Raw genomic sequence first — 22179 nt, 5'->3', positions numbered from 1 at the left:
ACTTATTCCAACTGTATATAGGATGTAAAATGAAGATGGACATGGTCAGAAAACCTCATCATTTGCAGGATCAAGTCCCAGTCTGTTAAAAAAGCCTCATGAGTACTCCTAACACAATACTTGCAGCTGAAGAGTGGTGTAGAATTGAGGCATTCCAACATTCTATATCTGGAGTTCCAACATATCTGGAGTACTGCATCCAGGCCTGTGGCCCCCAGCACAAGAAAGACATGGAGCTCTTGGAACGGGTCCAGAGGAGGGCCACTAAGATGATCAGAGGGCTGGAGCACCTCTCCTATGAGGAAAGGTTGAGGGAACTGGGCTTGTTTAGCTTGGAGAAGAGAAGGCCCTCGGGAGAACTCATTGTGGCCTTCCAATACTTGAAAAGAGCATATAAACAGGAGGGGGAATAGCTGTTTACAAGGATGGATAGCAATAGGACAAGGGGGAATGGTCTTAAACTGAGACAGGGGACTGTCTCTTTTGGTTTGACTGTCATACTTCTGGTTTGGAATTTCACTAGCAATATGCATTACTTCACACATAAAAAGACTTTTGCAGTTGTAGACTCCCATGTATGCTAAGACAGAAACTATTTTTCAATGAAGCTGTAAGAAAGAGCATGATTTTTTGAGAGGGAGGAAGAGAGCAGGACATAGTTAAGTCTCTGTACTGCTCCCATGAGAGAGAGCACTGAGATTTTCCTTACTGTTACTACTCAGCCTGAAGTAGTAGCATTTTCTATCATGGAGACTTACATGACAACGAGAATAAAACCAACTGCTGTAAAAGCAAACCATTATCAATTTGATCCGATGCTTTTGGCCCAAGATTGTTTCCCCTTTGTCAACAACATCATCTTCTGCTTCTCTGATACACCTTCCCGAAATTTTGAGGAAAACACTGTAAAACCAATGAACTTCTACATATTTTTTTCATCAATAATCCACAATAAAAACGTAATATTCACTCTGTCATACTTCACATCTTTACCACAGAAGGGGAAGGAATCATGACAGCATATCACATCAAGAGAATTTACAATCAGATTTTTAACTTGTTTATAGCGTAGCTTGATCCAAGACAAATTTATGTTTTTTATATTCCACTATATTCCATGTATAAACTGAGGATAAATCTCTACAATAGCCAGTTAAATAAAAGGACTAATGAGTCCATGCATCCTGGAAAGAAGCTCTTTTCTATAATCAGGACAACGAAAATTACAGTGAAATCTTGCTATGTTGGTTTTTAGAAAGACTGCACTGTTTTGAAGTGTTAGAAGATGTTCATTCCTATTTGGAAGTAAAACAGAAAAACAAAATACATCTAAGTATGCATTAAATTCTACATTTAAGTACAAAAACAAGAAATAACTGAGGTTATTGTCTTATCATTAAGAAGCACTAATTCACTTCTTCCTGCATGACCTGCTACATAGCATTTTAAGTTACACTTCTAAATCTAAATGCCAACACCCTCAATAAGCATTAAAGCAATCATATATGTTTACCGTATTTGAAAATAAGACACCATTTACAGTAGTATTACGTACCTACTATGTCAAAGTGTTTTTCTTTCTAAGTGCCTATTTTCAGGTCACTGTGTTTTAATCAGACAGAAGCTGATATGCTTAGTAGATAGATGGCTAATAAAAGTTTCCAGATTATTAGGGGTAGGAATACAGAAGTCCTAACATACCAATAAACAATGTGTATTAGAAAATTTCTACCTGTGATATTCTTTAAAATTCAACTAGCCAACTTTGAGCAGATGTGGCATTTCCCATTCAGCAATAGCTAACAGAAAAATAGAACTAAGCAATATTAGAAAAGCTCAAAATTGTGATAGGTCCAGTAACTAACAAAATAATGATAGCAAAGAATGCTTCACCATTTTTAGATTGCGTTAAGACTGCACATAGATCAAAATCCTGACAGGAATAATTCATGATGTCACAGTGAGGAATGGTAATGACATCAGTCCTATTAAGAGACTAAAATAACGACATATTTTATGATAAATAAATAGAAAAAAAAAATCAGTACAAGGACTAAAGAAAAGTAATTTGCAGTTGCCGTGAAGTAATAACTAGGAAGGAGAAACCAGAAATAAAAGGTGGTAGGCAGAAATCAGCACTTAAATTACCCAAAATATCAGGATCTATTGAAGTCTGCAGTTGCATTACATATCACATTAGGAAGGGTTTTTTTTGTTGATTTTTTTCACATCAAAGAGATGATATTTCCAGAAGACAGAAAAAAATACATGTGAAGTATATAGTTTTCATCTGACTAATTCCTCCTTTTCAATGTCGCGTTGAAATATGTGCATTATGTAATTAAGGAAAATAGGTATAGAGAGTCACACAAAAAATACAGTCATTTAGCTTTTTACAATATCTAAGGCACAGACCATGAGAGAATTACTGTAATTTTCATATTGTGCTGCTTCTTCTGAAGCAGGTAAAATTCAATTATAAGTTTTTCTCCAAAATAGCCTATTCCTTTCACTGTAGAACTACTCTCCAAGAAAATTTTAGAGCAGCTCACTTAAAAATGAAGCTTATTTCTCAGGGTCCAGTAAGAGAAGAATTTCTGTGGACAGACACTTAAGAGGAAACCACAGTGTTATGATTTCAATTGATTTAAATTTCAAGGCTAGAAGTCTATGGAAACTGATTCAGAATATTTATTACTGGAATGCATGACTAAATGTGACATTAAGTCCTTAAGATATCACTTTGGAGGAAAACTCCCCACCCCTGTGTAGCGGGCTTCATTGCTCGTATCAACTTAGACTTCCCTAATCTAAATTTTGAAGTTGATTATGGCAACACCAACAAAATTCAACTGGGCATCTTCCTAATATTGACCAATACCTTTTCTATGCATTTCTCAGTGACAAATTAATTTCTCAGTGACAAATTAAAAACAAAAACATCCATATAAATATAAGATTTCTGAGGAAAGAAATGAATCTAATCCATTAGTCTGTTGAGACAAACAAATTATGAAACAAACTTCCGTAACATGAAGAATTTGCTCTGTGAAGTAAATACGGACTTACAGTTTCACACGTAAGACATCTGGTTTCATTTGTTAATGTTCCCTGAAAGATTTCATGAACCCACGTTGGGTCTGGTGGGCTGTTATTTTCATTATCAATATTGCCATTGGGTAAGCGACCATTTTGCTTCTCTTGTTTTCTTTCCTCTTGCAAGATATCCGCAATTGTATTTAGTAGGTAGTTTAAGAACTCATGTGCATCCTGCTGCATGTAGTTGTCAAAAAGCTCTAAAAGATTAAAAAAAAGAAACAGGAGATTTTTAAAATGAATTAGTTACTGCTACACTATAAGCAAGGTTTTTTTTAAAAAGGAAAATTTCAAAATTAGTCTTTGTTTCAGGTTTGAATCACTTGTGACAAAACAACACCAAATTAGGGCTTCATTTATTAAGCCAACAATCCGGGGAGGTGGAGAAAGACTAAGCTTACATTAGTGTAAATAGCTGATGAGAATTACCAGAGAAGGGAGCTATTCTGCAAGAAAACTTGGCCATTACTCTGCTACCAAAACACTGATGTACATACAGTGCTGCCTGAAATGTTATAGCTTGCCTTAGACCATACTCCAGAAGTCAGTCCATATGGATTTGGATCTCCAGCAGGGGTATTCTTCTTCTGACAAGCTTAGACCAATGTCTTGGACAATAAAGGGCATTTCAAATGGCATTAGACGTTGACATTTTCACAAATGAACTCAGAACAGGAAATATTTCAGTGGTTTATATGTTCTATCACATGACTAACACAAACAACAAAAGTTCAAAGCGTTCCTTTGCTTATTTTCACTTTTAGGGTTTTAAGTTCATTATTACTCTGTCCAAAGTGCATTGCCATCAGAACCAGAACTAAAAGTAAGATGAATTTAAAGGTACTGATATAAGTAACTATTACTTTTCTCAGATCTCGTTAGGTAAGGCAGTACTTAGAGGAGCCATGTCAAACTAGCCTAAATATCTATTCAAGGCAAGAAAAGACTTCAAATTAGGTCTTCAAGTAAAAAACAAATTTGTCTTTTAAGATCTGAAAAACTGCTTCTGGAGGTTGGTGCATAATAAGAATAGAATTCACATTCAATTCAAATAGTATCACTGGCACATACTTGCAATGTACAGTAATGCTACAGATTAAAGGTAAACTCTCCTTCTTACAAGTCTGTTTTCTTATGTTCATGCTCACGTCACCCTGAAAACATAAGGTGATACTTCAACGGACTTCAATGAATTGAGACATCATCTGCTTCTACAAATCCTTATTTATAGGACTAAGAAAAACTAAGGGCACTGAACTTGATTTATTAACAGTTACTTTTCCCTTTCTGACCAGGGGTTCTTAACAAGGAAATTATCTGCCAATTTGAAAAGCATTCTATATAATGGGCTAATATCATAGATGCCTTTTTAGCAATAGCTCCAATTGCCAAAAACTGTAACTTCCAACTTCCTTTTAGCGCAAGAATATACTAAGAGACAGGCCTTCCCTGGAGGGATGGTTTCCAGAATTGAAAAGATGAACATAAAAAATCCTCAGTGAAGTTTAAGTTTAGAAGTGCATACAGGGACTACATCATAGCTTTGCCATCATTCACTTGATTGCATCCAGGAGTAAACTTCAAATTGAAATAAATAAAAACCTGAATTACTAGCAAATTAGGGAGAAGGTGATGGTAATCTGTATCATCTGGAGAGCTACAACGAAGCAGCCAAGCATATGAATCAAGTAGCTTATTTAATGAACACCTACAGCACTATTTTTGAGAAGGAAAAGTTCAGCTCTGAATCTAACCACCTACAAAATCTTTATTTAATCAAGTACATCAGGGCTGCAAGTCTCTCGAGGTTAAACACTCCAGAGATTCTTCACCATGTCACACCACAGATCTCTTAGGGATATCTGCTCAGTTGGTAAATTAATAAGTACAACACATCGTTCATTTTATGATTAGAAGAAATTTAAGCAAACATAACAGTATACCTTCAGCTGACTTCAAGCCAGTAGCTGCTTCCCAGCCAGTTAGGCTTCAGGGTCATTAATAGATGTATGCTGGGTTCAAGCTTAGAAAACGAAGACTGAATAGCAGCATTGTAACATGGAATACATGAAGATTATGTTTTCAGTCATTGCTCTGGTACAACTGGATACTGACTGGAACAGAATTTAGGCTGGTACTGCATACCTATCTGATACTTTCATCAATTAACTCTTCTCTAGAGCTCAGAATGGTATAGTTCTACAATAAGCAAGTAATAGCATATATGATGCCCAAGTTATCACTGCTCAAAAAAACAATTACCCATTTAATTATATAGAAAAGGTGAGAGTATCATCATCAAGAGACACAAAAAGCAAACAAGAGGTCAACTTTCACATTTGATCTCCCTACAGAATATTTTCCAATTGCCTTCTCCTGCTTAGAACTTTAGTGTCATTAAATAACAGAGCACTACAAACAACTTCATGAAAAAAAAAAGTAATGGTTCCTGTGATCTACTTTCTACTTTCCATTTGAACCATTCTCTACATTTGCTGTAGTTAGTTAACATTCATTGATTAAACAGTGAAAAAATAATGAATTATTTCTACAAATGCATCAAAATACAAAGACATTCAAGTACACTCACTGAAGAAGTGAATGAGTTTCCTATTCCGCACAGGTCAGATAAGAATATCTTTTTTTGGATAAGAAACATAAAATGTTAAAAACCTCCAGAAATCTCTTAAAATTTGGGATATTTATTACACTAAAAAGTTAGGTAAAACTACTTACTGATTTTAAAATGCATTAATTATTTAAAAAGTAGATCAAGGTAAGTAATGCAAAAAAAAAACCCTAACAACTTAAAAATGTATAGGATTTTAAGATAGATTATGGCAGGGATGTCTCGATGTGCATTCCATGCAGTCAATTTGGCAGACTGATCACTGCATTCAAAGCATAACAATATTTTAAGAACAAAATAAAAGCTTTAGAGTGAATTCTGATTATGAAAATACAGTTTTTAGTCAAAACTAGCATGCAATTTCAGAAGCAGACACTGACAAAAGACTCAGTTATACACAAAGAGACATGATGATTTTTTCTGGACAGCTCCAAGGTTACACTCTTATTCTAAGGTTACCTCTACTGTACACTACAGCACAAAGAACATTTTTCATCCCTAATATGTAGATACGCCACTATTTCCATTTCAGAACTGAGTCAGACTTGTTATATTATACAAGAAAAAAAAAACGAAGTTACCATTTTCTTTTCGTAATCTTGTTATAAATTTCTTGGGAGGTATAACTCCAACTTTCTTCTTCTGGGTGGCTATACTGTGGAAGAGGTCAGCTAAGCATGTAAGGAGATTCTCTTTTTTTCTTGGTTGACTCTTGTATGCTAAGACTTTGTCTCGAAATGGACGACAAAAATAAAGTGCCTGAAGAACTGAATTGCAGTAGCATGTATTCCCAAACTATAAAATAAGAGAGAGATTTATTAATTTACACTGTATTACTGTAGGGAAGTAACATTTAATCCAAAGCACGAAACGATTCATGTGGGCAAATTTTCTGTAAGTCATTTCTTCTTTATTTTTAAGATCACAAAACAGAAATTCTCTTTAGGAGAGATTAAGTAGTATTTGCATACAACATACAAAAAAAAAAAAAAAAAAGAATTTGATCAACACTTTAATTTATCTTCCTGTAAATTTATTAACAGAATTATGCATTAACTTGGCTCAAAACAAATTCAACCAATTTCACAGCTGCCCGGGTAAAAATATCTATCCATTTATCACATCTACTCATCTAGCCACAAGAGTACAGAATAGGTACAGTATGACTTTGTACTGTGAGAAGAGACCTTCTCAGACACTTCTGAAATTGGTTTCTCCAAATCTTATTAGCTGTGATCAATGTCAGAAATAACTGCTTTAACCTGCTTTTATGTTTTCAGTTCTCATTTTAGGTGACAGGACTGCCTTTCTGGAGTTTTCTTACAACACTGAATTGTGACTTATTGAGAATGTGAAGCTATGTCAGAGGTAGTAGTCTCAAATGGAGACTGGAAGGAAAAGAACTGACAATTTAAATATGGGCATTTTTAATGAGGTAGGTCACTGAATTGAAATGGTGCAGAGACAGCTCTAAGAGCATCCACAATTCTTTTTGTGTCAGAACACTGCACATTCCTCTTCCCCAGACTCCTTCCCGGTCCTAGGCACAGCTTCCCTCAAGTCTTGCCATCACTGATGCTGTCTTTAACCCATCCCAATGTGACAAACTTCCCCATCACATCTGTGAAGGCAACACAAATTGCCAGTGGAGAGTCACTCTCATTTTACACAGCCCTCCTGCAGTAAAACCCATTATCTAACACAAAGTGACAAAATTCTTTACAAGCCTGTCAGCAAGTAATCTAACCTTTCAGCAGCAGTCACTCAGACAGCAAATTGAAGCACATACCTACTACACACCTCCTCCAACATATGAAGATAATGTTCTTATTTATGTTTTATATGAAATATTAGCAAAAGAGGCATGAAATTATAAGAATGAATTGTGAAGGGGAGAGTTTTAAGAACAGGTTCTATCAATAGAAAAAGGACGAAAGGCTTTACATCTTCAGAGTAACAGGAGAGCACCTCTTTTCAGCTCTCTACCAGTTCAGTGACAAACAAGAGAACTATGCAGTTTAATCAGAAAGCTAGCAAGGAAATTGTTTATATAAAAAAAGAAATATGAAATACAGCTTACAGAACACCCAAAATGCACTCAAATAAATTATAAAAAGACAGCAAGAATAATTAATAAAAAGACAGACACGATCCTTTTAATGAGTCTGTCTCCTTTCTTATAGCTCCCCCTTGCATACTGAAAGGCTGTTATCAGGTCTTCATTTCTCATATTATTTTTGTGGCCCTCCTCTGGACATGCTCCAACAGCTCCATGTCTCTCCTGTACTGAGGACTCCACATCTGGATGCAGTACTCCAGGTGAGGCCTTGCCAGTGCAGAGCAGAGGGGTAGGATCACTCCCTCACAGTGCTGGCCACACTGCTTTGGATGCAGCCCAGGATGTGGTTGTCTTTCTGGGCTACAAGGGCACATTACTGTCTCATGTCCAGCTTGCTATCCACCAGCACTCTGAAGTCCTGTGCTCAATCCTTTCACCCCCCAGTTTGTATTGATAGTAAGGGCTGACACAAACCAGGTGCACTTTGCTTTGTTGAATGTCATGAGGCACTCTTGGGCCTACTGCTCCAGCCTGCCTAGGCCTCTCTGGATGGCTGGAAGTGCTGCCTGCTTCTCAGACACTTCTCTCTCACACTCCTGTGTGTCAGACAATGTGTCCCTGCTGCCTTTAGTCCTATCAATATTGCCCAATGCTAACTGTCAATTTGTCCACTTGGCACCACAGAGGGCCCTGAACCAGACACAGTGCTCCAGCTACAGACGAGGAGGGTCTTGATTGGCTGGCTGAGCTTTGCCTAATAAAGCCAAGAATACCAACAGCCTCCTTTGCAAATTGCTGGCTCATGTTCAACTCGGCATCCACCAAGAACTCCAGGCCCTTTTCGAGAGTGTCACTTTCCAGCTGGGTGCCCCCAGCACGTCCTGGTGCCTGGAAAAGGTCCCTGCACAAAGCTGCCATGGGATTCCAGTCAGGCCCTCTCCAGCCCTGTCCAAGTTCCTCTGGATGGCTACACAGCTCTCTAACGAGTCAGCATTTTCCTCAGTTTCATGTCATCTCTGCATTTACTGAGGGTGCACTCTATCCCATCATCCAGATTGTTAACGAAGACATTAAACATGACTGGATCCAGTATCAATCCCTGGGGTATTCTCTTCTTTACTGGCCTTCAAACAGTCTTTGTACCACCGACCAATGCCCTCTGAACCCAGTTACTCAGCCAGTTCTAAATCCACCTCAGCATCTGTTCATCCAGTCCACAGTTCAGTCATATTTCTCTTTTAAGAGAAACAATGCACTATTACAACTTCTATGAGAATGGAAAAAATGACTAATTTAAGTCATGACAGCTGAGCTGCATCTAAATCAGCTTATCAGTAAGAATGTTTAATGACTGTACAGCAAATACCAGGATTTTAGACTCCTAAACCACGTCAGTACTAAGAACCTAGAGGTAGAGATATATGTTGTAGCAGCAGGACAGCGTTAAATCACAGAATCATAGAATTGCTCAGGTTGGAAAAGCCCTTAAAGATCATTGAGCCCAACCACAACCCAACCATACTACCCTAACTCTAACAACCCTCCGCTAAATCATGTCCCTGAGTACCACATCCAAATGGTTTTTAAATACATCCAGGGATGGTGACTCAACCACCTCCCTGGGCAGCCTATTCCAGTGCTTAACAACCCTTTCTGTAAAGAAGTTTCTCCTGATATCCAACCTAAACTTACCCTGGTGCAACTTGAGGCCATTTCCCCTCATCCTGTCACCTGTCACCAGTGAGAAGAAACCAACCCCGCTCTCGCTGTAAGCACCTTTCAGATATTGGAAGAGGGCAATAAGGTCTCCCCTCAGCCTCCTTTTCCCCAGACTAAACAGCCCCAGTTCCTTCAGTCTCTCCTTGTAGGGCATATTCTTCAAGTCCTTCACAAGCCTTACAAGTAATTAGTTTCATTACAAAAAGCAAGATGACAGATCACGTTAAATCAACCTTATTTTTGTATGTACTTTCCAAAGTATCCCTGAATAAAATATTTAATAATTAATTTCAGACAGAATCATACAATTTCTAACAAGATATGTTTTCCAAGGATAACACCAGAAATTAAATTTTAAATTACTCCTGAAAAATAATCATCAAATTGAACCATTCGATATGATTTTCCACACTTGCTTTCCCCTTCAGGCTCAGTACTTTTTTAACATCTCAATAAAAATGGCAGATGTGAAGACATAATGTCACCAGCAGTTTTGCAGATTTTTTCCTGTACTGTATTTATCCACCTAAGTTGGCATATTATCAACTACAAATCATATATTCTAAATAACTTTTTGTTTTTTAACAGTCACAGTTTAATTGCAAGAAAGTGGTTTCATAACTACCCTATAATAAATGAAATGAAATAAACGATTATCTCAAATTCAACTATTATTTCATTGAGATATTTTAACAAATATGCTGAATAATTAAATACATTTCAAAGTGTACATTCAATGGTGTATCCTTCAGCTTTTTAACTATTTTCTTAGTGGCAAACTTGTGATTTAACCAATCCAGTCACAATGTTTCAAAGCAATAGAATTATGAACTGAAACTTACATTAACTAAACCAAAATAGTGTTCATTGACTGGAAATTGTTCTGGACCAATCTCTTTCTCCAAAGCTGAGGCATTGGCGCCCTAGGAAATAAAAAGCAATAAATTATTAATGTTGCAACTACACACACAGTGAGTTTAACTAGTTGGAAAAAAAATACATAGTGAGTTTTTTTGTAAGAATAAATGCCTTTCCTCCAAAGATTTTAAAATGAGCAAGTACAGCTATGAGTGGCAGCTCATACACATTGCAGGCATCAATAACACAGTCACAGCTATGAGTCGGACTACAGCACACATCTGGGGAAACAAGCCACTGCTGAAGAACCAGATGTTTTGCCAAAACATGTACTGAGATAATAATTACGCATTTCACATGACATTTCAGTCTTGATTCTCACATACATACACTGCACAGTTAGTTCAGTCAAAGGTATTTATCCCCAAGCAATTCTTGATTTACTTTGACTACACACACACATACAATTACTGGTCGCAGCTGTAGACCTTGTTAACACCAAACCTGTAACTTCAGATCTCAGACTGAAAGACTCAGGTTTTGCTGAACTTAGGCATGCTGAAGCAATCCCTCTGGTCAGGACACGGGAAAACAAAAATAAATTGGAGAGAATGGATGAAACACTCTCCTGCCTGTAGCCTGAAGGGCGGAGGCAGTGGAGTCTGTGATCCAATTCATCAATCATACATGGCAAATTAACTAAACATGTTTAATTAGCCTGTTTCTTAATCCAAAGGCAAGCACACGGGCAAGATAATATTAGCCACGAATGCAGGAAAACCAGTCCTTTGAGTTCTGTTCTCTCAGGATGTTTAGATTGGCTACAAAACCATTTCACACAGATCCAAAAGCAGACAGGTCACCCAGCAAGTCTTCTGTGCCATAACATAATACTTACATGCTTACAAGAAGAGCATCCAGCACCCTTTCACCAGCAGAAAGTTATTTAAGTATAACCCAAAATGCCCTAGAGATACAGGCTTCCAGATACGTTCTGTTCAAAAACATCTCAAAGTTGTATCATTTTAATGTATTTTTTAATGGAATTAAACTGTTTTGGTGTACTGTGTTTATTAGTTTCAAGGTGCAGCCTCTTCAGCAACAGTCACGTTAATACAGGACCGCAACACAGGTGATACAAGGCCAAAGGTGAGCTACACTCCAGGACTGTAATTCACATACTATGCAACATATCTCACAAAAGTTAAGAAATGCAGATCATTCACAGAAAGCAAAGACACAGGGCTGCTCCACTTGCAGTGAAAATACAAAATACTCAGAGCACTTTGTTACAGACCTTGACTTCTGTAAAATTAAAGGATAGCACAGTACAGCCAGCACTGGTCTGCACTAGAAATGCTGCAGGCGCTGTCCAGCAAATCTGTTATGATGCTCCAAGAAGAGTCAGAAAAAGTAACTTTGGTCACCCTCTGCTTCCAGCTGATGCAACTGGTGCAATGAACAGTGGATTTCAAAGGGCCAAGAATTTTTTGTTAATTATTATTTAGACATATAGAATTCTTTACTCTGGAAAATTCAGAGAATAAACATCTTTCTGCAGGTCTTACACTGATTGCCTCAAGTGAAAATGGAATGTATCCAGTTGTATATCACTTTTGTTGCATACATCATCTCTCTCTGTCTATATACATACATACACACCCCCATCAAACTAACATACGAGCATGTTCCAGTGTAAAGTCAGGCCTAAGTAAATAAAAAATTAGCACATACTACACAGCAAAGAATCTTAAAAGCAGGTGTGACTCCTTCCCAACTATATCTTTCTTTAATGTAAAGATACAGCAAATGGCCATGGATTGTATAGCAATAAAACAATCAAAATCATAAGCTGCATTAAAAATAGCTCTCAAGATTTCACAGCTGCTCTCAAATGGCAATGTTAATGGTAAGGAAAAGGGATATAAAATCTCTATAAAATTGGAGATTATAGCACTCCATGACTACTGAATGCTTGGTTTTGCAGCCTTACTGAAATCCACCCCTGAGTTCTGGCAAGGTGGACATTATTTACAAACAAAACAGAAAAAAAAAGGAACTGAGGAGACCATTTATCCTATTGTTCAAATCTCTACTGCATAAAGAATAAATGAATTCTAGGGCAGGTTTTAGGAAATCCTCTGTTTTCAAAGGGTAGAGTGGCTGCTTTATTCTAGCTTTGGAAGGGAGAATATTGTCACTGAGACTCTGATGTTTCTGTTTGTACAGACCCGAACATTATATTTGGATTTCTAGCGCAATAAATATCCCGGCTTGTTAGTAAGTAGAATATGCTAAGATATTTGTATATTAACAATACAGTTTTCTCATTATTCAAGGCTACTTCATTCAAGGTTCAGACGTCCACATGATTTCAGAGGACGACATTACTCTCATTTCAATGCAGTTGTTTATGAATGTTTTATCAGTACAAACCAGCACGGATGTTTTAAACCAATACAAAACCCCGCAAGCTATTCAGACTTCCCTCTACAGTTCTCTTTTTGTCTGTCATAAAGGATGTTACTCCTTCCCCCAAATAAATAATTTATATTGTGCACAGTGTGTTAGTTGCAGAGGCAGGACATAGCAGGCAGCAGGAGCTTGAAAGTATGTTAAACTGCGTGTTCACATAGTAACAACTATTCTAATATCTAAGTATCCATCCCTCTGGAAGGCTTCTTGGGAACTGTTACGGTAAGCACTATCAGCCCCAGCTGATCCTCCCACTATGCAAATACAGATGTAGAGGGGAAATGCTGCAGTACCAACTAGTACAGTATCATAAGATCTTTTGGACAAGAGGTCAGCAGAGGAATAAAGCACAAGAAGAGTCATACCTCGTTACATCTGCTGTGAAAGACTGGAGTTGGGATCAGAAGATTTCACTCAAAGATGTCTGTGGCAGAGTGTAAAAGCTCTTCCTCTGCCATCTAACCGGGATGCAGGAAGATCCCCAAAATGATCCTCCACTTTTTGGGGAGCACTGAAAAACCCATACAATAGACATTCAGTCTCCCACAGAGCAGCTTAGCTTTGATGCCGTGCAAATGAGAGATGGGAACACCAACTTCAGTTAGTACACCCCAGGGCTGGTTTCCCCACGTGAGCCCAGAAGTGGGAACAAACAGAATCATAGCATGGTTGGGCGTCTGGATCCACCTGGCTCAAGCCCTGCTCCAGCAGGGACACCCAGAGCAGGGTGCCCAGGGCCACATCCAGGTGGCTTTGGAAGATCTCCAGGAAGGTGAATCCACAGCCTCTGTGCAGCCCGTGCCAGTGCTCAAACTGCTACTGCCCAGGCAATCTGTTTCAGAGGCACAAAAGATGTCAAAAACAAGCAAGCACTAAAAGCTAATATTGCAATACTACTGGTATTTACCCATTTTTTGCATTGCATCTTCACATCACCACCACCTATATATCAGAATGTCAGCACCTATATATACCTATGCATCACCAAACACTGCTTCATATCACCCACCTTCCAATGCAGTGACAATTATACAGGCATACAGAACACTACACACAGCACAGCTTTATAGTGAAAACTTCAGCAAGTAAGGCACGTAAGAACATAATATGAAATCTTAATGTGCATCTACCTTGGTGTCCTACAGTTTAGCACTGGAACAGGTAGTAACACCAAAACTTAACCAACTTGATCTAAATCAGACCATTTGAAGCACTTGTTAAAAGATCATATGGGAAATAATACCATGATGTAACAGATGCTTGAAAATAACAAAATATTGATTGCGACCTATTAAATTCTGAGATGATTTCTATGTAGAACAAAGAACTACAACAAACATCTAAGAAGCCAATTACATAATGAAACAAACTTCAAGTTCTGTGTGTACTTGCTGATAATTGCCAAGATAAACTGCACTGCATCACTATGAAGGCCCTGTGAAAAGTCACCCACCTTGCTGAAGCAATAGTGTTGCTAACTGTTATTCTCACATTTATTATTGCCTTTTCTCGCTGCCCCAGTAGTGAGACCACTGAGACCACCCAGCAGTGGTCTCACTACTGGGGCACCATAGATAGAATTACTACCCCTGAGAGCAACTAACAGCTAATGACACAAAGATGCAAACCAACGTATGGTAAAATTTGAACGGATGGAAGAATCAGTTCAGAAGCATACACACCTCACCTGAGCTAGAAATAATGTAAAGGCACCTAACACTTTTAAAGGAAACAATAAAAATGAAAAAAAAAATAACTAACCTACATGACAATACTGTCTAAAAACAAGTCAGCAAGCTGGCAAACAATAGTACTTTTAAAGTGTCCTGCCTTGTTCTTATCATTCAATGTAGTAGACAGCATTTCTCTTACACTGACTTGACTCATAACCAGCCTAACGATGCTTTGAGTGGTGTTAGTCCTACTATAGGGGGTGTTGATCTGCCCCCTCCTAGATTAAAAATCAGTTGATAACACAGTGGGTCACCTTTTCAGCAGTTTGCTTTTAACAGTTTTAATCTCTAGCTTACTGAATTGCAAGTTTCCGTAGTAAAAAAAAAAAAAATAATAATAATTTTAAAAAGAATTTTCTTACAACAAAATTTGTATTTGCCAAAGTTCTGTAGATGTCTTTCTCCCTTAACACATACCAGAACCTGCCCTGCAATGCCCTCCGCCTTCCAAAGAAACAGCACAGACTGAAGGTGTCTGACATAACTAATCATGTTACGTACACGGATGTAAGCCAAATTTCTCAAACAGTACTTAGCTATAGGTTAGAGAGCTTGAAGAAAAATGCATCGTAGTGACTGAAAGGCATCAAAAGTGAGAAATTCAGTATCCAGGAATAACGTTTTCCTCAACAAGAAGAAAACATTACAGGTGTAAAATTAACCTACCTACAATTTGTAACAATAAAAATCAGAGTATAAGCACTCATTTATAACAGAGCTTTCACTTTGCCCCCCAGAAGTATCTGAAGACATTTCCTTGTCTGTGCCATAACTGAAGGCATTCAATTCAGGATTCCACAGCCTATATTAATTAGTTGACTGTGGCTGATGGAATCTTCCATGAAAGAAGAAATACAAAACTCCACTCTTCAAATCGCGTTTTATTAGAATATGTAAACTTGTATTTTTCCATGTACTTACATAAACGAGGCTTAAAAGCAAACAGTATAGCTATATTAAATCAGATATAAACTATATCTGTTATTTCAAGCTCAACCACAATGGATAAACATTTCTTAGGATATCGTTTCTGGCCCAGGAAGAAGTGAAATACGCTGAGTGTGCTTCAGTGATACTCAGTGTTCGTTTACCTACAAAAGAGCATGCTTTCGTAAGGCACAACTTCATAATCCAGTTTGGATAGTTTCAGTTCATACTATCAAAATACCTGTAGTGTTATTTTCCTTCACTAATTGGCTTAAGATATAGTCCTATGTACTCTAATCACATGCAGCTAAGAGGGAATGTTTCCTTAGTGAGCACAAAGTGAAACATTCCTGCATGGGCAAAGATGACAACAGTACCGCACAAAATTACCTTCCCATTTGCTATGACTACTATACCAAACTTTTTGAGCCGCACTGAGCACAGACATTGTAATTTCATTCACAGCAGCCGGACAGTCATAGTTCCTTCTGTTTTGAACACCGAAGACAAAGATAAATTAGTCACAATATGAACCTGAGACTAAATGCATCGAGGCTCTATACCTGGTCTTCCACTGAATAGATCTTCAGAAAGATACAATTCTTCTCAAGCTGCTGCCACATGCAAAATGGCTTTTGTCAATTACCCTCAATACGGAAGGAAATCATACCACAAAACAAAAGAAATACTGACAGCAGTATCAGCTGTGTTTATCTTCTGTAATTCCAGAACATTCCTGAGAGAACACTGTTTACAATACCTGCTGATTTTGCTTCAGCTTCCTCCGATCAGAAGGCTTTTACCAGCACCAGTACAACACATCTCATCATGGCACCTGCTAAGCAGGATCCCTAAAGGTCAACAGTACTACCTTCACAGACTTACACTGAAAGGTTGAATTATACCCGTGGACCAAACAGGAAGTCTGTGAAATGAATTTAAAAAGAGGATTTGATGGTGACATCAGAAATCTCTCACTGCCTTTGAAGTACAAGCAGTTAGAAGCATTGTACTCACCTTCAAAAAACAAACAAGAAAACCTCTTACCAAATCACCCACAACACAGAGGGAGAAAAAGTACAGTAATGCATTTGATCCCTTTTGTTAATCAACAGCACGCTATGCAACATTTGAAATACACTTTTAATCCACAAGAATTGCTGCTTCATGAAAACAAATGCTGTTCTCCCTATTTTCACAGACTCACTAAAACTTCTTGAAATTATGAAAAATGGTAGAAGTGCTCTTCAGCTCTGGTACATTTATATCCATACATGATTTTGATGTATTTATGCTAATACGCTAAATGGTTGTGGTTATGTGCTACAAAAATTACCTAGTGTTGAGTGGGTTTTCTTCTTCACGTTTTTTAAGACCGAAAGATCAAACAGATCTGATTCCAAATACATCATTTGTTAAAAGCATTTTACTTTTAGAAACTTCTTAAACCAGGAAAACAAAAGTTGACCCCTCCATGGGCCTTCTATACTCTTCCTTCCTTCAACAGATAAACAAGAGAAACGTAAACAATCTTCATTAAAGGACAGACATCCTTCTACCATATTCTTACAAAACCATCCCTACGAGTCTCGATACAAATTACTTGTTTTGCCAATTTAAAAAGTAACAAAACCCACATAAATGATCATCTGAATAATCAACCTTTGTGTAGTAATGGGATCAGCTGTTCCCACTGACACAGCTCAAAATTCACTCTTGGCAAGACGAGAGTCCAAGTTGGTATTCCATTGTTTCTTTGTGCTTAGAACCCGATAACTGAATGTTCACATGTAAGTCAAATGACAAAGGCACACTTATATAATTGAAACTATTCAAGTAAGAAGCCAACTAAGTAATTCTGTGCTGCAACAGATATCTCTTTACAGCTACACAGCTTCGATGCTTTTTTCTTCATGCCTTGTATTTCACATTTGTTTTATATGAATTTTTAGTTACATTTAGAGTCAAATGTGTCAAAAGTAATTGGTGCATTTTAAGCAGTGCCCCAAACCCAGCATTTTAAACAGCAAATGTGTAGCTTTATTTTATTACAACATTGCAACACGTTGCATCTACAAAAACGATGATGACAAATGCCACAATCGTAGCTTCAGTCTCAGTGTCATAATCATTATGAAAAACTCTCCCTATTGCAACTCCAACCGATGAGTGAACCTCCCTGCAGTGGTATAGGCTCTTGAAGTAACTGTCTAACACACACTTCTCCAAACCGAGTGTGCTTGCAACAGAATCACGGAAACAGAACACATGCCAGAACACTCCGGCCCACTGATCAAGGCAGATTCAGGTCACCGTGCCAAAGTGAAATGGAGTGGCCGAGACACAGCACATACTCCTTCTTGCCAGCCCTGCTACATAAGCAAGTCAGACAGCTGGATAAAGGCGCACCACAATGCTGCTATTTTCCCTGCGTCAGCTCTCTCACCCTCTTGCTTCCTTTTCTGTCACCTCCTCACTTTGAAGCTTTTCCTTGCTGCCATTCTCAATTATCACTCCTTTGGGCTTGAGTCTCCCTTATGCTTTCCTGCAGAATCTGTAAAAACTGATAACTGATTACTGTTTAAGTATTACAATTTGTGTTTGAGAGGAGAGTGCAAACAAAAGGAACAGGAGTGAGTACATAACAGCCATTTCCATCTGACTGCAAACCCAGGCAAACATCAATTTACATTAAGTGCAGATTTCACAATTAGGTTTGAGAAACCTACTGTAAACAAATAGTTCCTTGAGCAGTAATAAAGCCCATACATGCATACCTATCTCAAAGTTTATAGTAAACTCTGCCTGCAATGAAGTGTTTAATAAAACCTCTCCACTGTGACATCTGTGGCAGGTTGCACTGCTGCCTTCCCTAAGCTGGGCACTCCGTCTGTTTCCTCTCAACAGCCTCCATCCCCACATGCCTGTATTACTGTTAGCATCTATAAGACCTCTTCACTCTCATCAAAAGTGACTGACACAAGCAGAAGGGTACTGGTGGGATAAGGAGAGAGGCAGGAAAAGGATAGTAGGCAACGATTCAGCATGACTGGTGAGGGCACATGGTGCATTCAAAAATAAGCCTAAAACCAAACATATTTACTGTAAGAAACACACAAACTCCTCAGGCAGAACACACTACTGCATCATTAAATCTACATTTAGCTACAGACTATGTGTTTGATGGCATTTTTGGAAATCTCAATTAGTCACTGAGGACTTCCTACAGTAATACTAGCCAAGTATGCTGACCCTGTGTATGAGATGCTAAACTAGATGATAGAGAACAATTAAATAAATGCCTGAAACATTAAGCAAAAGATTTTCATGTCTGATGCTACAGCTGACAGATTAGCAACACATTTAGATTTCATTATGGTTTTTCAGGTTGTGCTAACATAATCAATCAATTTCTAGAAGAAACACTGAAAAACAAGTACCAGCTCTACTATCATAACTTCCTTCTGTACGCCCGAGATGGACACCTCCATAGCTTTTAATCTACAAAGGCAGTTTCTATCCTCTCTACTCCGGCCACTAGAAGGCTTGATACCTTTCTGTGACTGCTAAGCGTTTGCTGGACTCTAGACAGCAGAAGCAAAGTCAGAAGCACTATATTCAGTCTTAATTTTACGTGAGTATAGCTTGGGGCACATCTTTGTTGCAGGTTGCACGGGTTATTTTACCACTTCCCAACCATGCATAAAACCTCCTATCATTCAGACAACTAAGACTTGGATCGCAGCTTAATGCATGGATGAGGGTAAAATGCCAGGTTCTACTTCTACTGCAAAGACATTTAAACAACCAACCACCCATACCCTTGCCCATTTGGCAAAACCAACAGTGCAGTACATAAGCCACACAAGAGCTAAGCTGTTTTCCAGTCCTTTTCTGCAATCTTGAGCTTTGTAATTAAGGCTTATTACAACGCAGGAGTGGTGATATAGGCAAAAGAAATCCAAAGAACCCTGAAGGGGTAGAACAGGAAGAGCTGCAGTACCACTGATATATACACTGGAGTATATATGCAGCATGAACTAATGAAGGAAAAAAAAAATCATCATCTCAAAAGGCACTGTGGCCTTTCTGACATCACTCTTCACCATACCTCATTCGCCACTGCTGGAAAATCCAGTTTATTACTTTCCAATATTCAGAGCTTCAGAGAAAAGAGTGCATTAAATTTAAGTGAGTGAGCAGCAGCAAAACTTGAATTTGGATACAAAAAAAAAAAAAGAAGTCATGAAATGAAGAACTGAGATGGAAGAGCTTATTCAGCATAGCTCCAGATAGCTGTGTTACAGGCCACCAGTACACAACATGCGTTAGGTTTGTGAATGCAGAAACTCTTGTGGCAAAAATTGCCTGCTACTGGTTTTGTACTAACCAGACATAAGGTGAGAATCAACCACCTGAGAATTCTTCCAATAGGCATGGGGAAGAGGCAAAGAAGTGTTCTGAGAATCTTCAGAAAATTGTCTGGGGGTATCAAATGGTATGCTGTCACTAAGAAGAATTGCCAGGAAAAAAAAAAAGAAAGTAATATTCAGCATTTATATTCTTGTTTCTGCAAAATTAATATTTCTGCATTATTACCATGACTTTCTTAACATTTAAAAGATCTGCCTGACCATAACCACTTTGTTCTCAACAATTCCTATGTAAATATCAAGTACCTCTCCATGTTACCTCCACTGAAACAGCCAATTCCTACACTAAGTACTGCTAAACTTTTACAGGGGGGTATCCTGAGCCAGCTGTCCTCACTCACACAGTTCCATTAAAGCTTAAGCATCAGAAAAGGCACAGGAAAAATCTCATGTTCGGAGTCTATCCACCTCAGTATACACAGTTACAACTGGGCAAAGAATACCTCACTGACATCAGAATTCCAGCTTCGTGGGTACAGACACTTAATTAATTGTCAGGTTTTTAGTTGAAAAAAATGTTTAGGTACTGATCTGTACGCCAGTGACAAAGCACCATTTCTAACAAGCACACACACAGGAAATATTCAACTAGGTGCTTGGGTGATCCACACCTACAGCTTCCATACTGTTAAGAGTAGAGAAGTGAGGTCCCATACTGGGCCTCAATCAAGGCACTGAGTCTATGATGACAGAATGTCCAGCTGTGGGTAAAGGCTCGAGGATCAATGCATCCTGGCTCAAGGATCAATCACAGCCTAGTCTGAAATGTATCTGCTTGAGAGAATGAAAACTGCTGGTCCTTCTTTTGGCCATACAAAGACCTCGGTGTACAGCTCCTGCATTCAGGGAATCGGACCCTTGGAGTTCAGATGAGAAGCTGTCATTTCACACGTTGCAAAGAGCACTGCTCCAGCCGGTGGGCGGCCACCTGAGCCACCTCCACAGGCGTTCGCTCCAAATTCTCTCAGGCTGGAGACGCTGAAGCCTCTCTGCGGTAAGGTTTATGGAAACCATAAATCAGCGTCCAGAACGCACCCATCAGCATTTTCCATTGCTCGAAATCATGGGACGTTATAACGCCAATCTGGCAAATGAACAACCAGGATGGCAGAGGGTATTTTTCCCCTCCGCTCTCTCCTCCCTCCTCCCCCCCCCCCAACAGGAGCAGCGCAACGGCCGCCACAGTTCGGAGCCCCTCAGGACGCGGCGCGGTGCCAACGAGTCCCAGCGCGTGCTGACGGACGGCGCCCAACGGGACGGCCCCGCACCGGGACGCGGCTCCGCGGGGCGGGACGGGCGGCCTCCCGAGGAGACCCCGTCCTAAGCGCCTCCGTCGGAAAGCCCCCGAGCTCTGCCCTGCCCAGCCCAGCCCGACCCCGCCGGGTGCAGCCTCCCAAAGCCGATTAACTGCGCTCGCCCCCGATCCCCACCCAAGGGTCACGGCTCTGCCCCACCGCCCGCCCCACAGACTCCTCCGAGCGGTCGGGTCGGGTCGGGTCCAGTTCGGTCCGGCCCCGCACTCACTCACTCACTCACCATGGTACAGATGGAGGCGATTTTGGAGACTGTCATTAGGATTTCCATCCGCCCAGCGCCATCTTCCGCCCAATCACAGCGCCGAGCGGGGCCGGGCCGGGCCGAGCGGGGGTAGGAGGGGATGGGGAGGGCAGAGCGCACCGCCCCCGCCAGCGCCCACCGCGGAGCTCCCGCAGCCCAACGGGCCCCCAGTGGCCGCACGAACGGCTCACCGCCGGCGCCCCACACGCTCGGCGCGTCGCAGCCTCACCCACGCGAGCCCGCCCCGCCTCACGCCGAGCCCTGGCACCGCCGGGTCACCGGCCGCCTCCCGCCCCTCCGCACGGCCCCGCCCCCGAGCCGGCTCCCGCCGCGCCGGGCGCCGCCGGGCACGCATGCGCGGGGCGGGGCCTCGGCCGCCTGAGGCGTGGGCGTCGCGCCTCGGTGCGCGGGGCGTCGTGGGTTGTCGGGGTTGTGTTTGGGTGCTGTAAGCTTTGCTTTTCCTTGTGTTTCTGTCCGTTTCTGTTTCCCTTTCTCTTGCGCTGCCTCTAGATTAACAGCTCTGAGGTTTCAGTGAGTCTGGGACTGCCTCCTCCGACCTCGGTCAGTTCCGAAATGAAGTTGACCTGTAGAGGCGATGCTTACATCAGCCGCTCGAGGTGTCTGCTTAGGGATGAGGTGAATCATCTCCTCGATGTGTTTCTTCATCTGTGGACTGCAGCGGCAATCTGGATG

At 40.0% G+C, this 22179-nt stretch overlaps 1 protein-coding gene across 9 annotated transcripts in view; it reads right to left on the bottom strand.

Annotated features, from left to right (window-relative positions):
* Nucleotides 1–21717, bottom strand: part of USP12 (ubiquitin specific peptidase 12) — a 41018-nt gene extending 19301 nt beyond the window's left edge. For 5 of the 9 annotated variants that reach the window (XM_040704042.2, XM_040704034.2, XM_040704041.2 and 2 more), the window contains exons 1-4: nt 21466–21717; nt 10346–10426; nt 6307–6520; nt 3070–3296 (exon numbers count right to left, since the gene is read on the bottom strand). In XM_040704042.2, the coding sequence (XP_040559976.1) occupies nt 3070–3296; nt 6307–6520; nt 10346–10426; nt 21466–21513 (570 nt within the window). In that variant the 5' untranslated portion in view covers nt 21514–21717. Of the gene's footprint in view, nt 1–3069; nt 3297–6306; nt 6521–10345; nt 10427–13201; nt 18281–19886; nt 20528–20555; nt 21014–21465 lie in introns of those variants that run through there. The other 4 variants (XM_040704059.2, XM_040704054.2, XM_040704031.1 and 1 more) reach the window with 4 other exon arrangements.
* Between the last annotated feature and the right edge of the window lie 462 nt (nt 21718–22179).

The sequence above is a fragment of the Gallus gallus genome, chromosome 1 (genome assembly GCF_016699485.2).
Source record: "Gallus gallus isolate bGalGal1 chromosome 1, bGalGal1.mat.broiler.GRCg7b, whole genome shotgun sequence".
Lineage (NCBI taxonomy): Eukaryota > Metazoa > Chordata > Aves > Galliformes > Phasianidae > Gallus > Gallus gallus.
The sequence above is the reverse complement of the archived record's forward strand: the minus strand, read 5'-3'. Positions and strand labels throughout refer to the sequence as shown.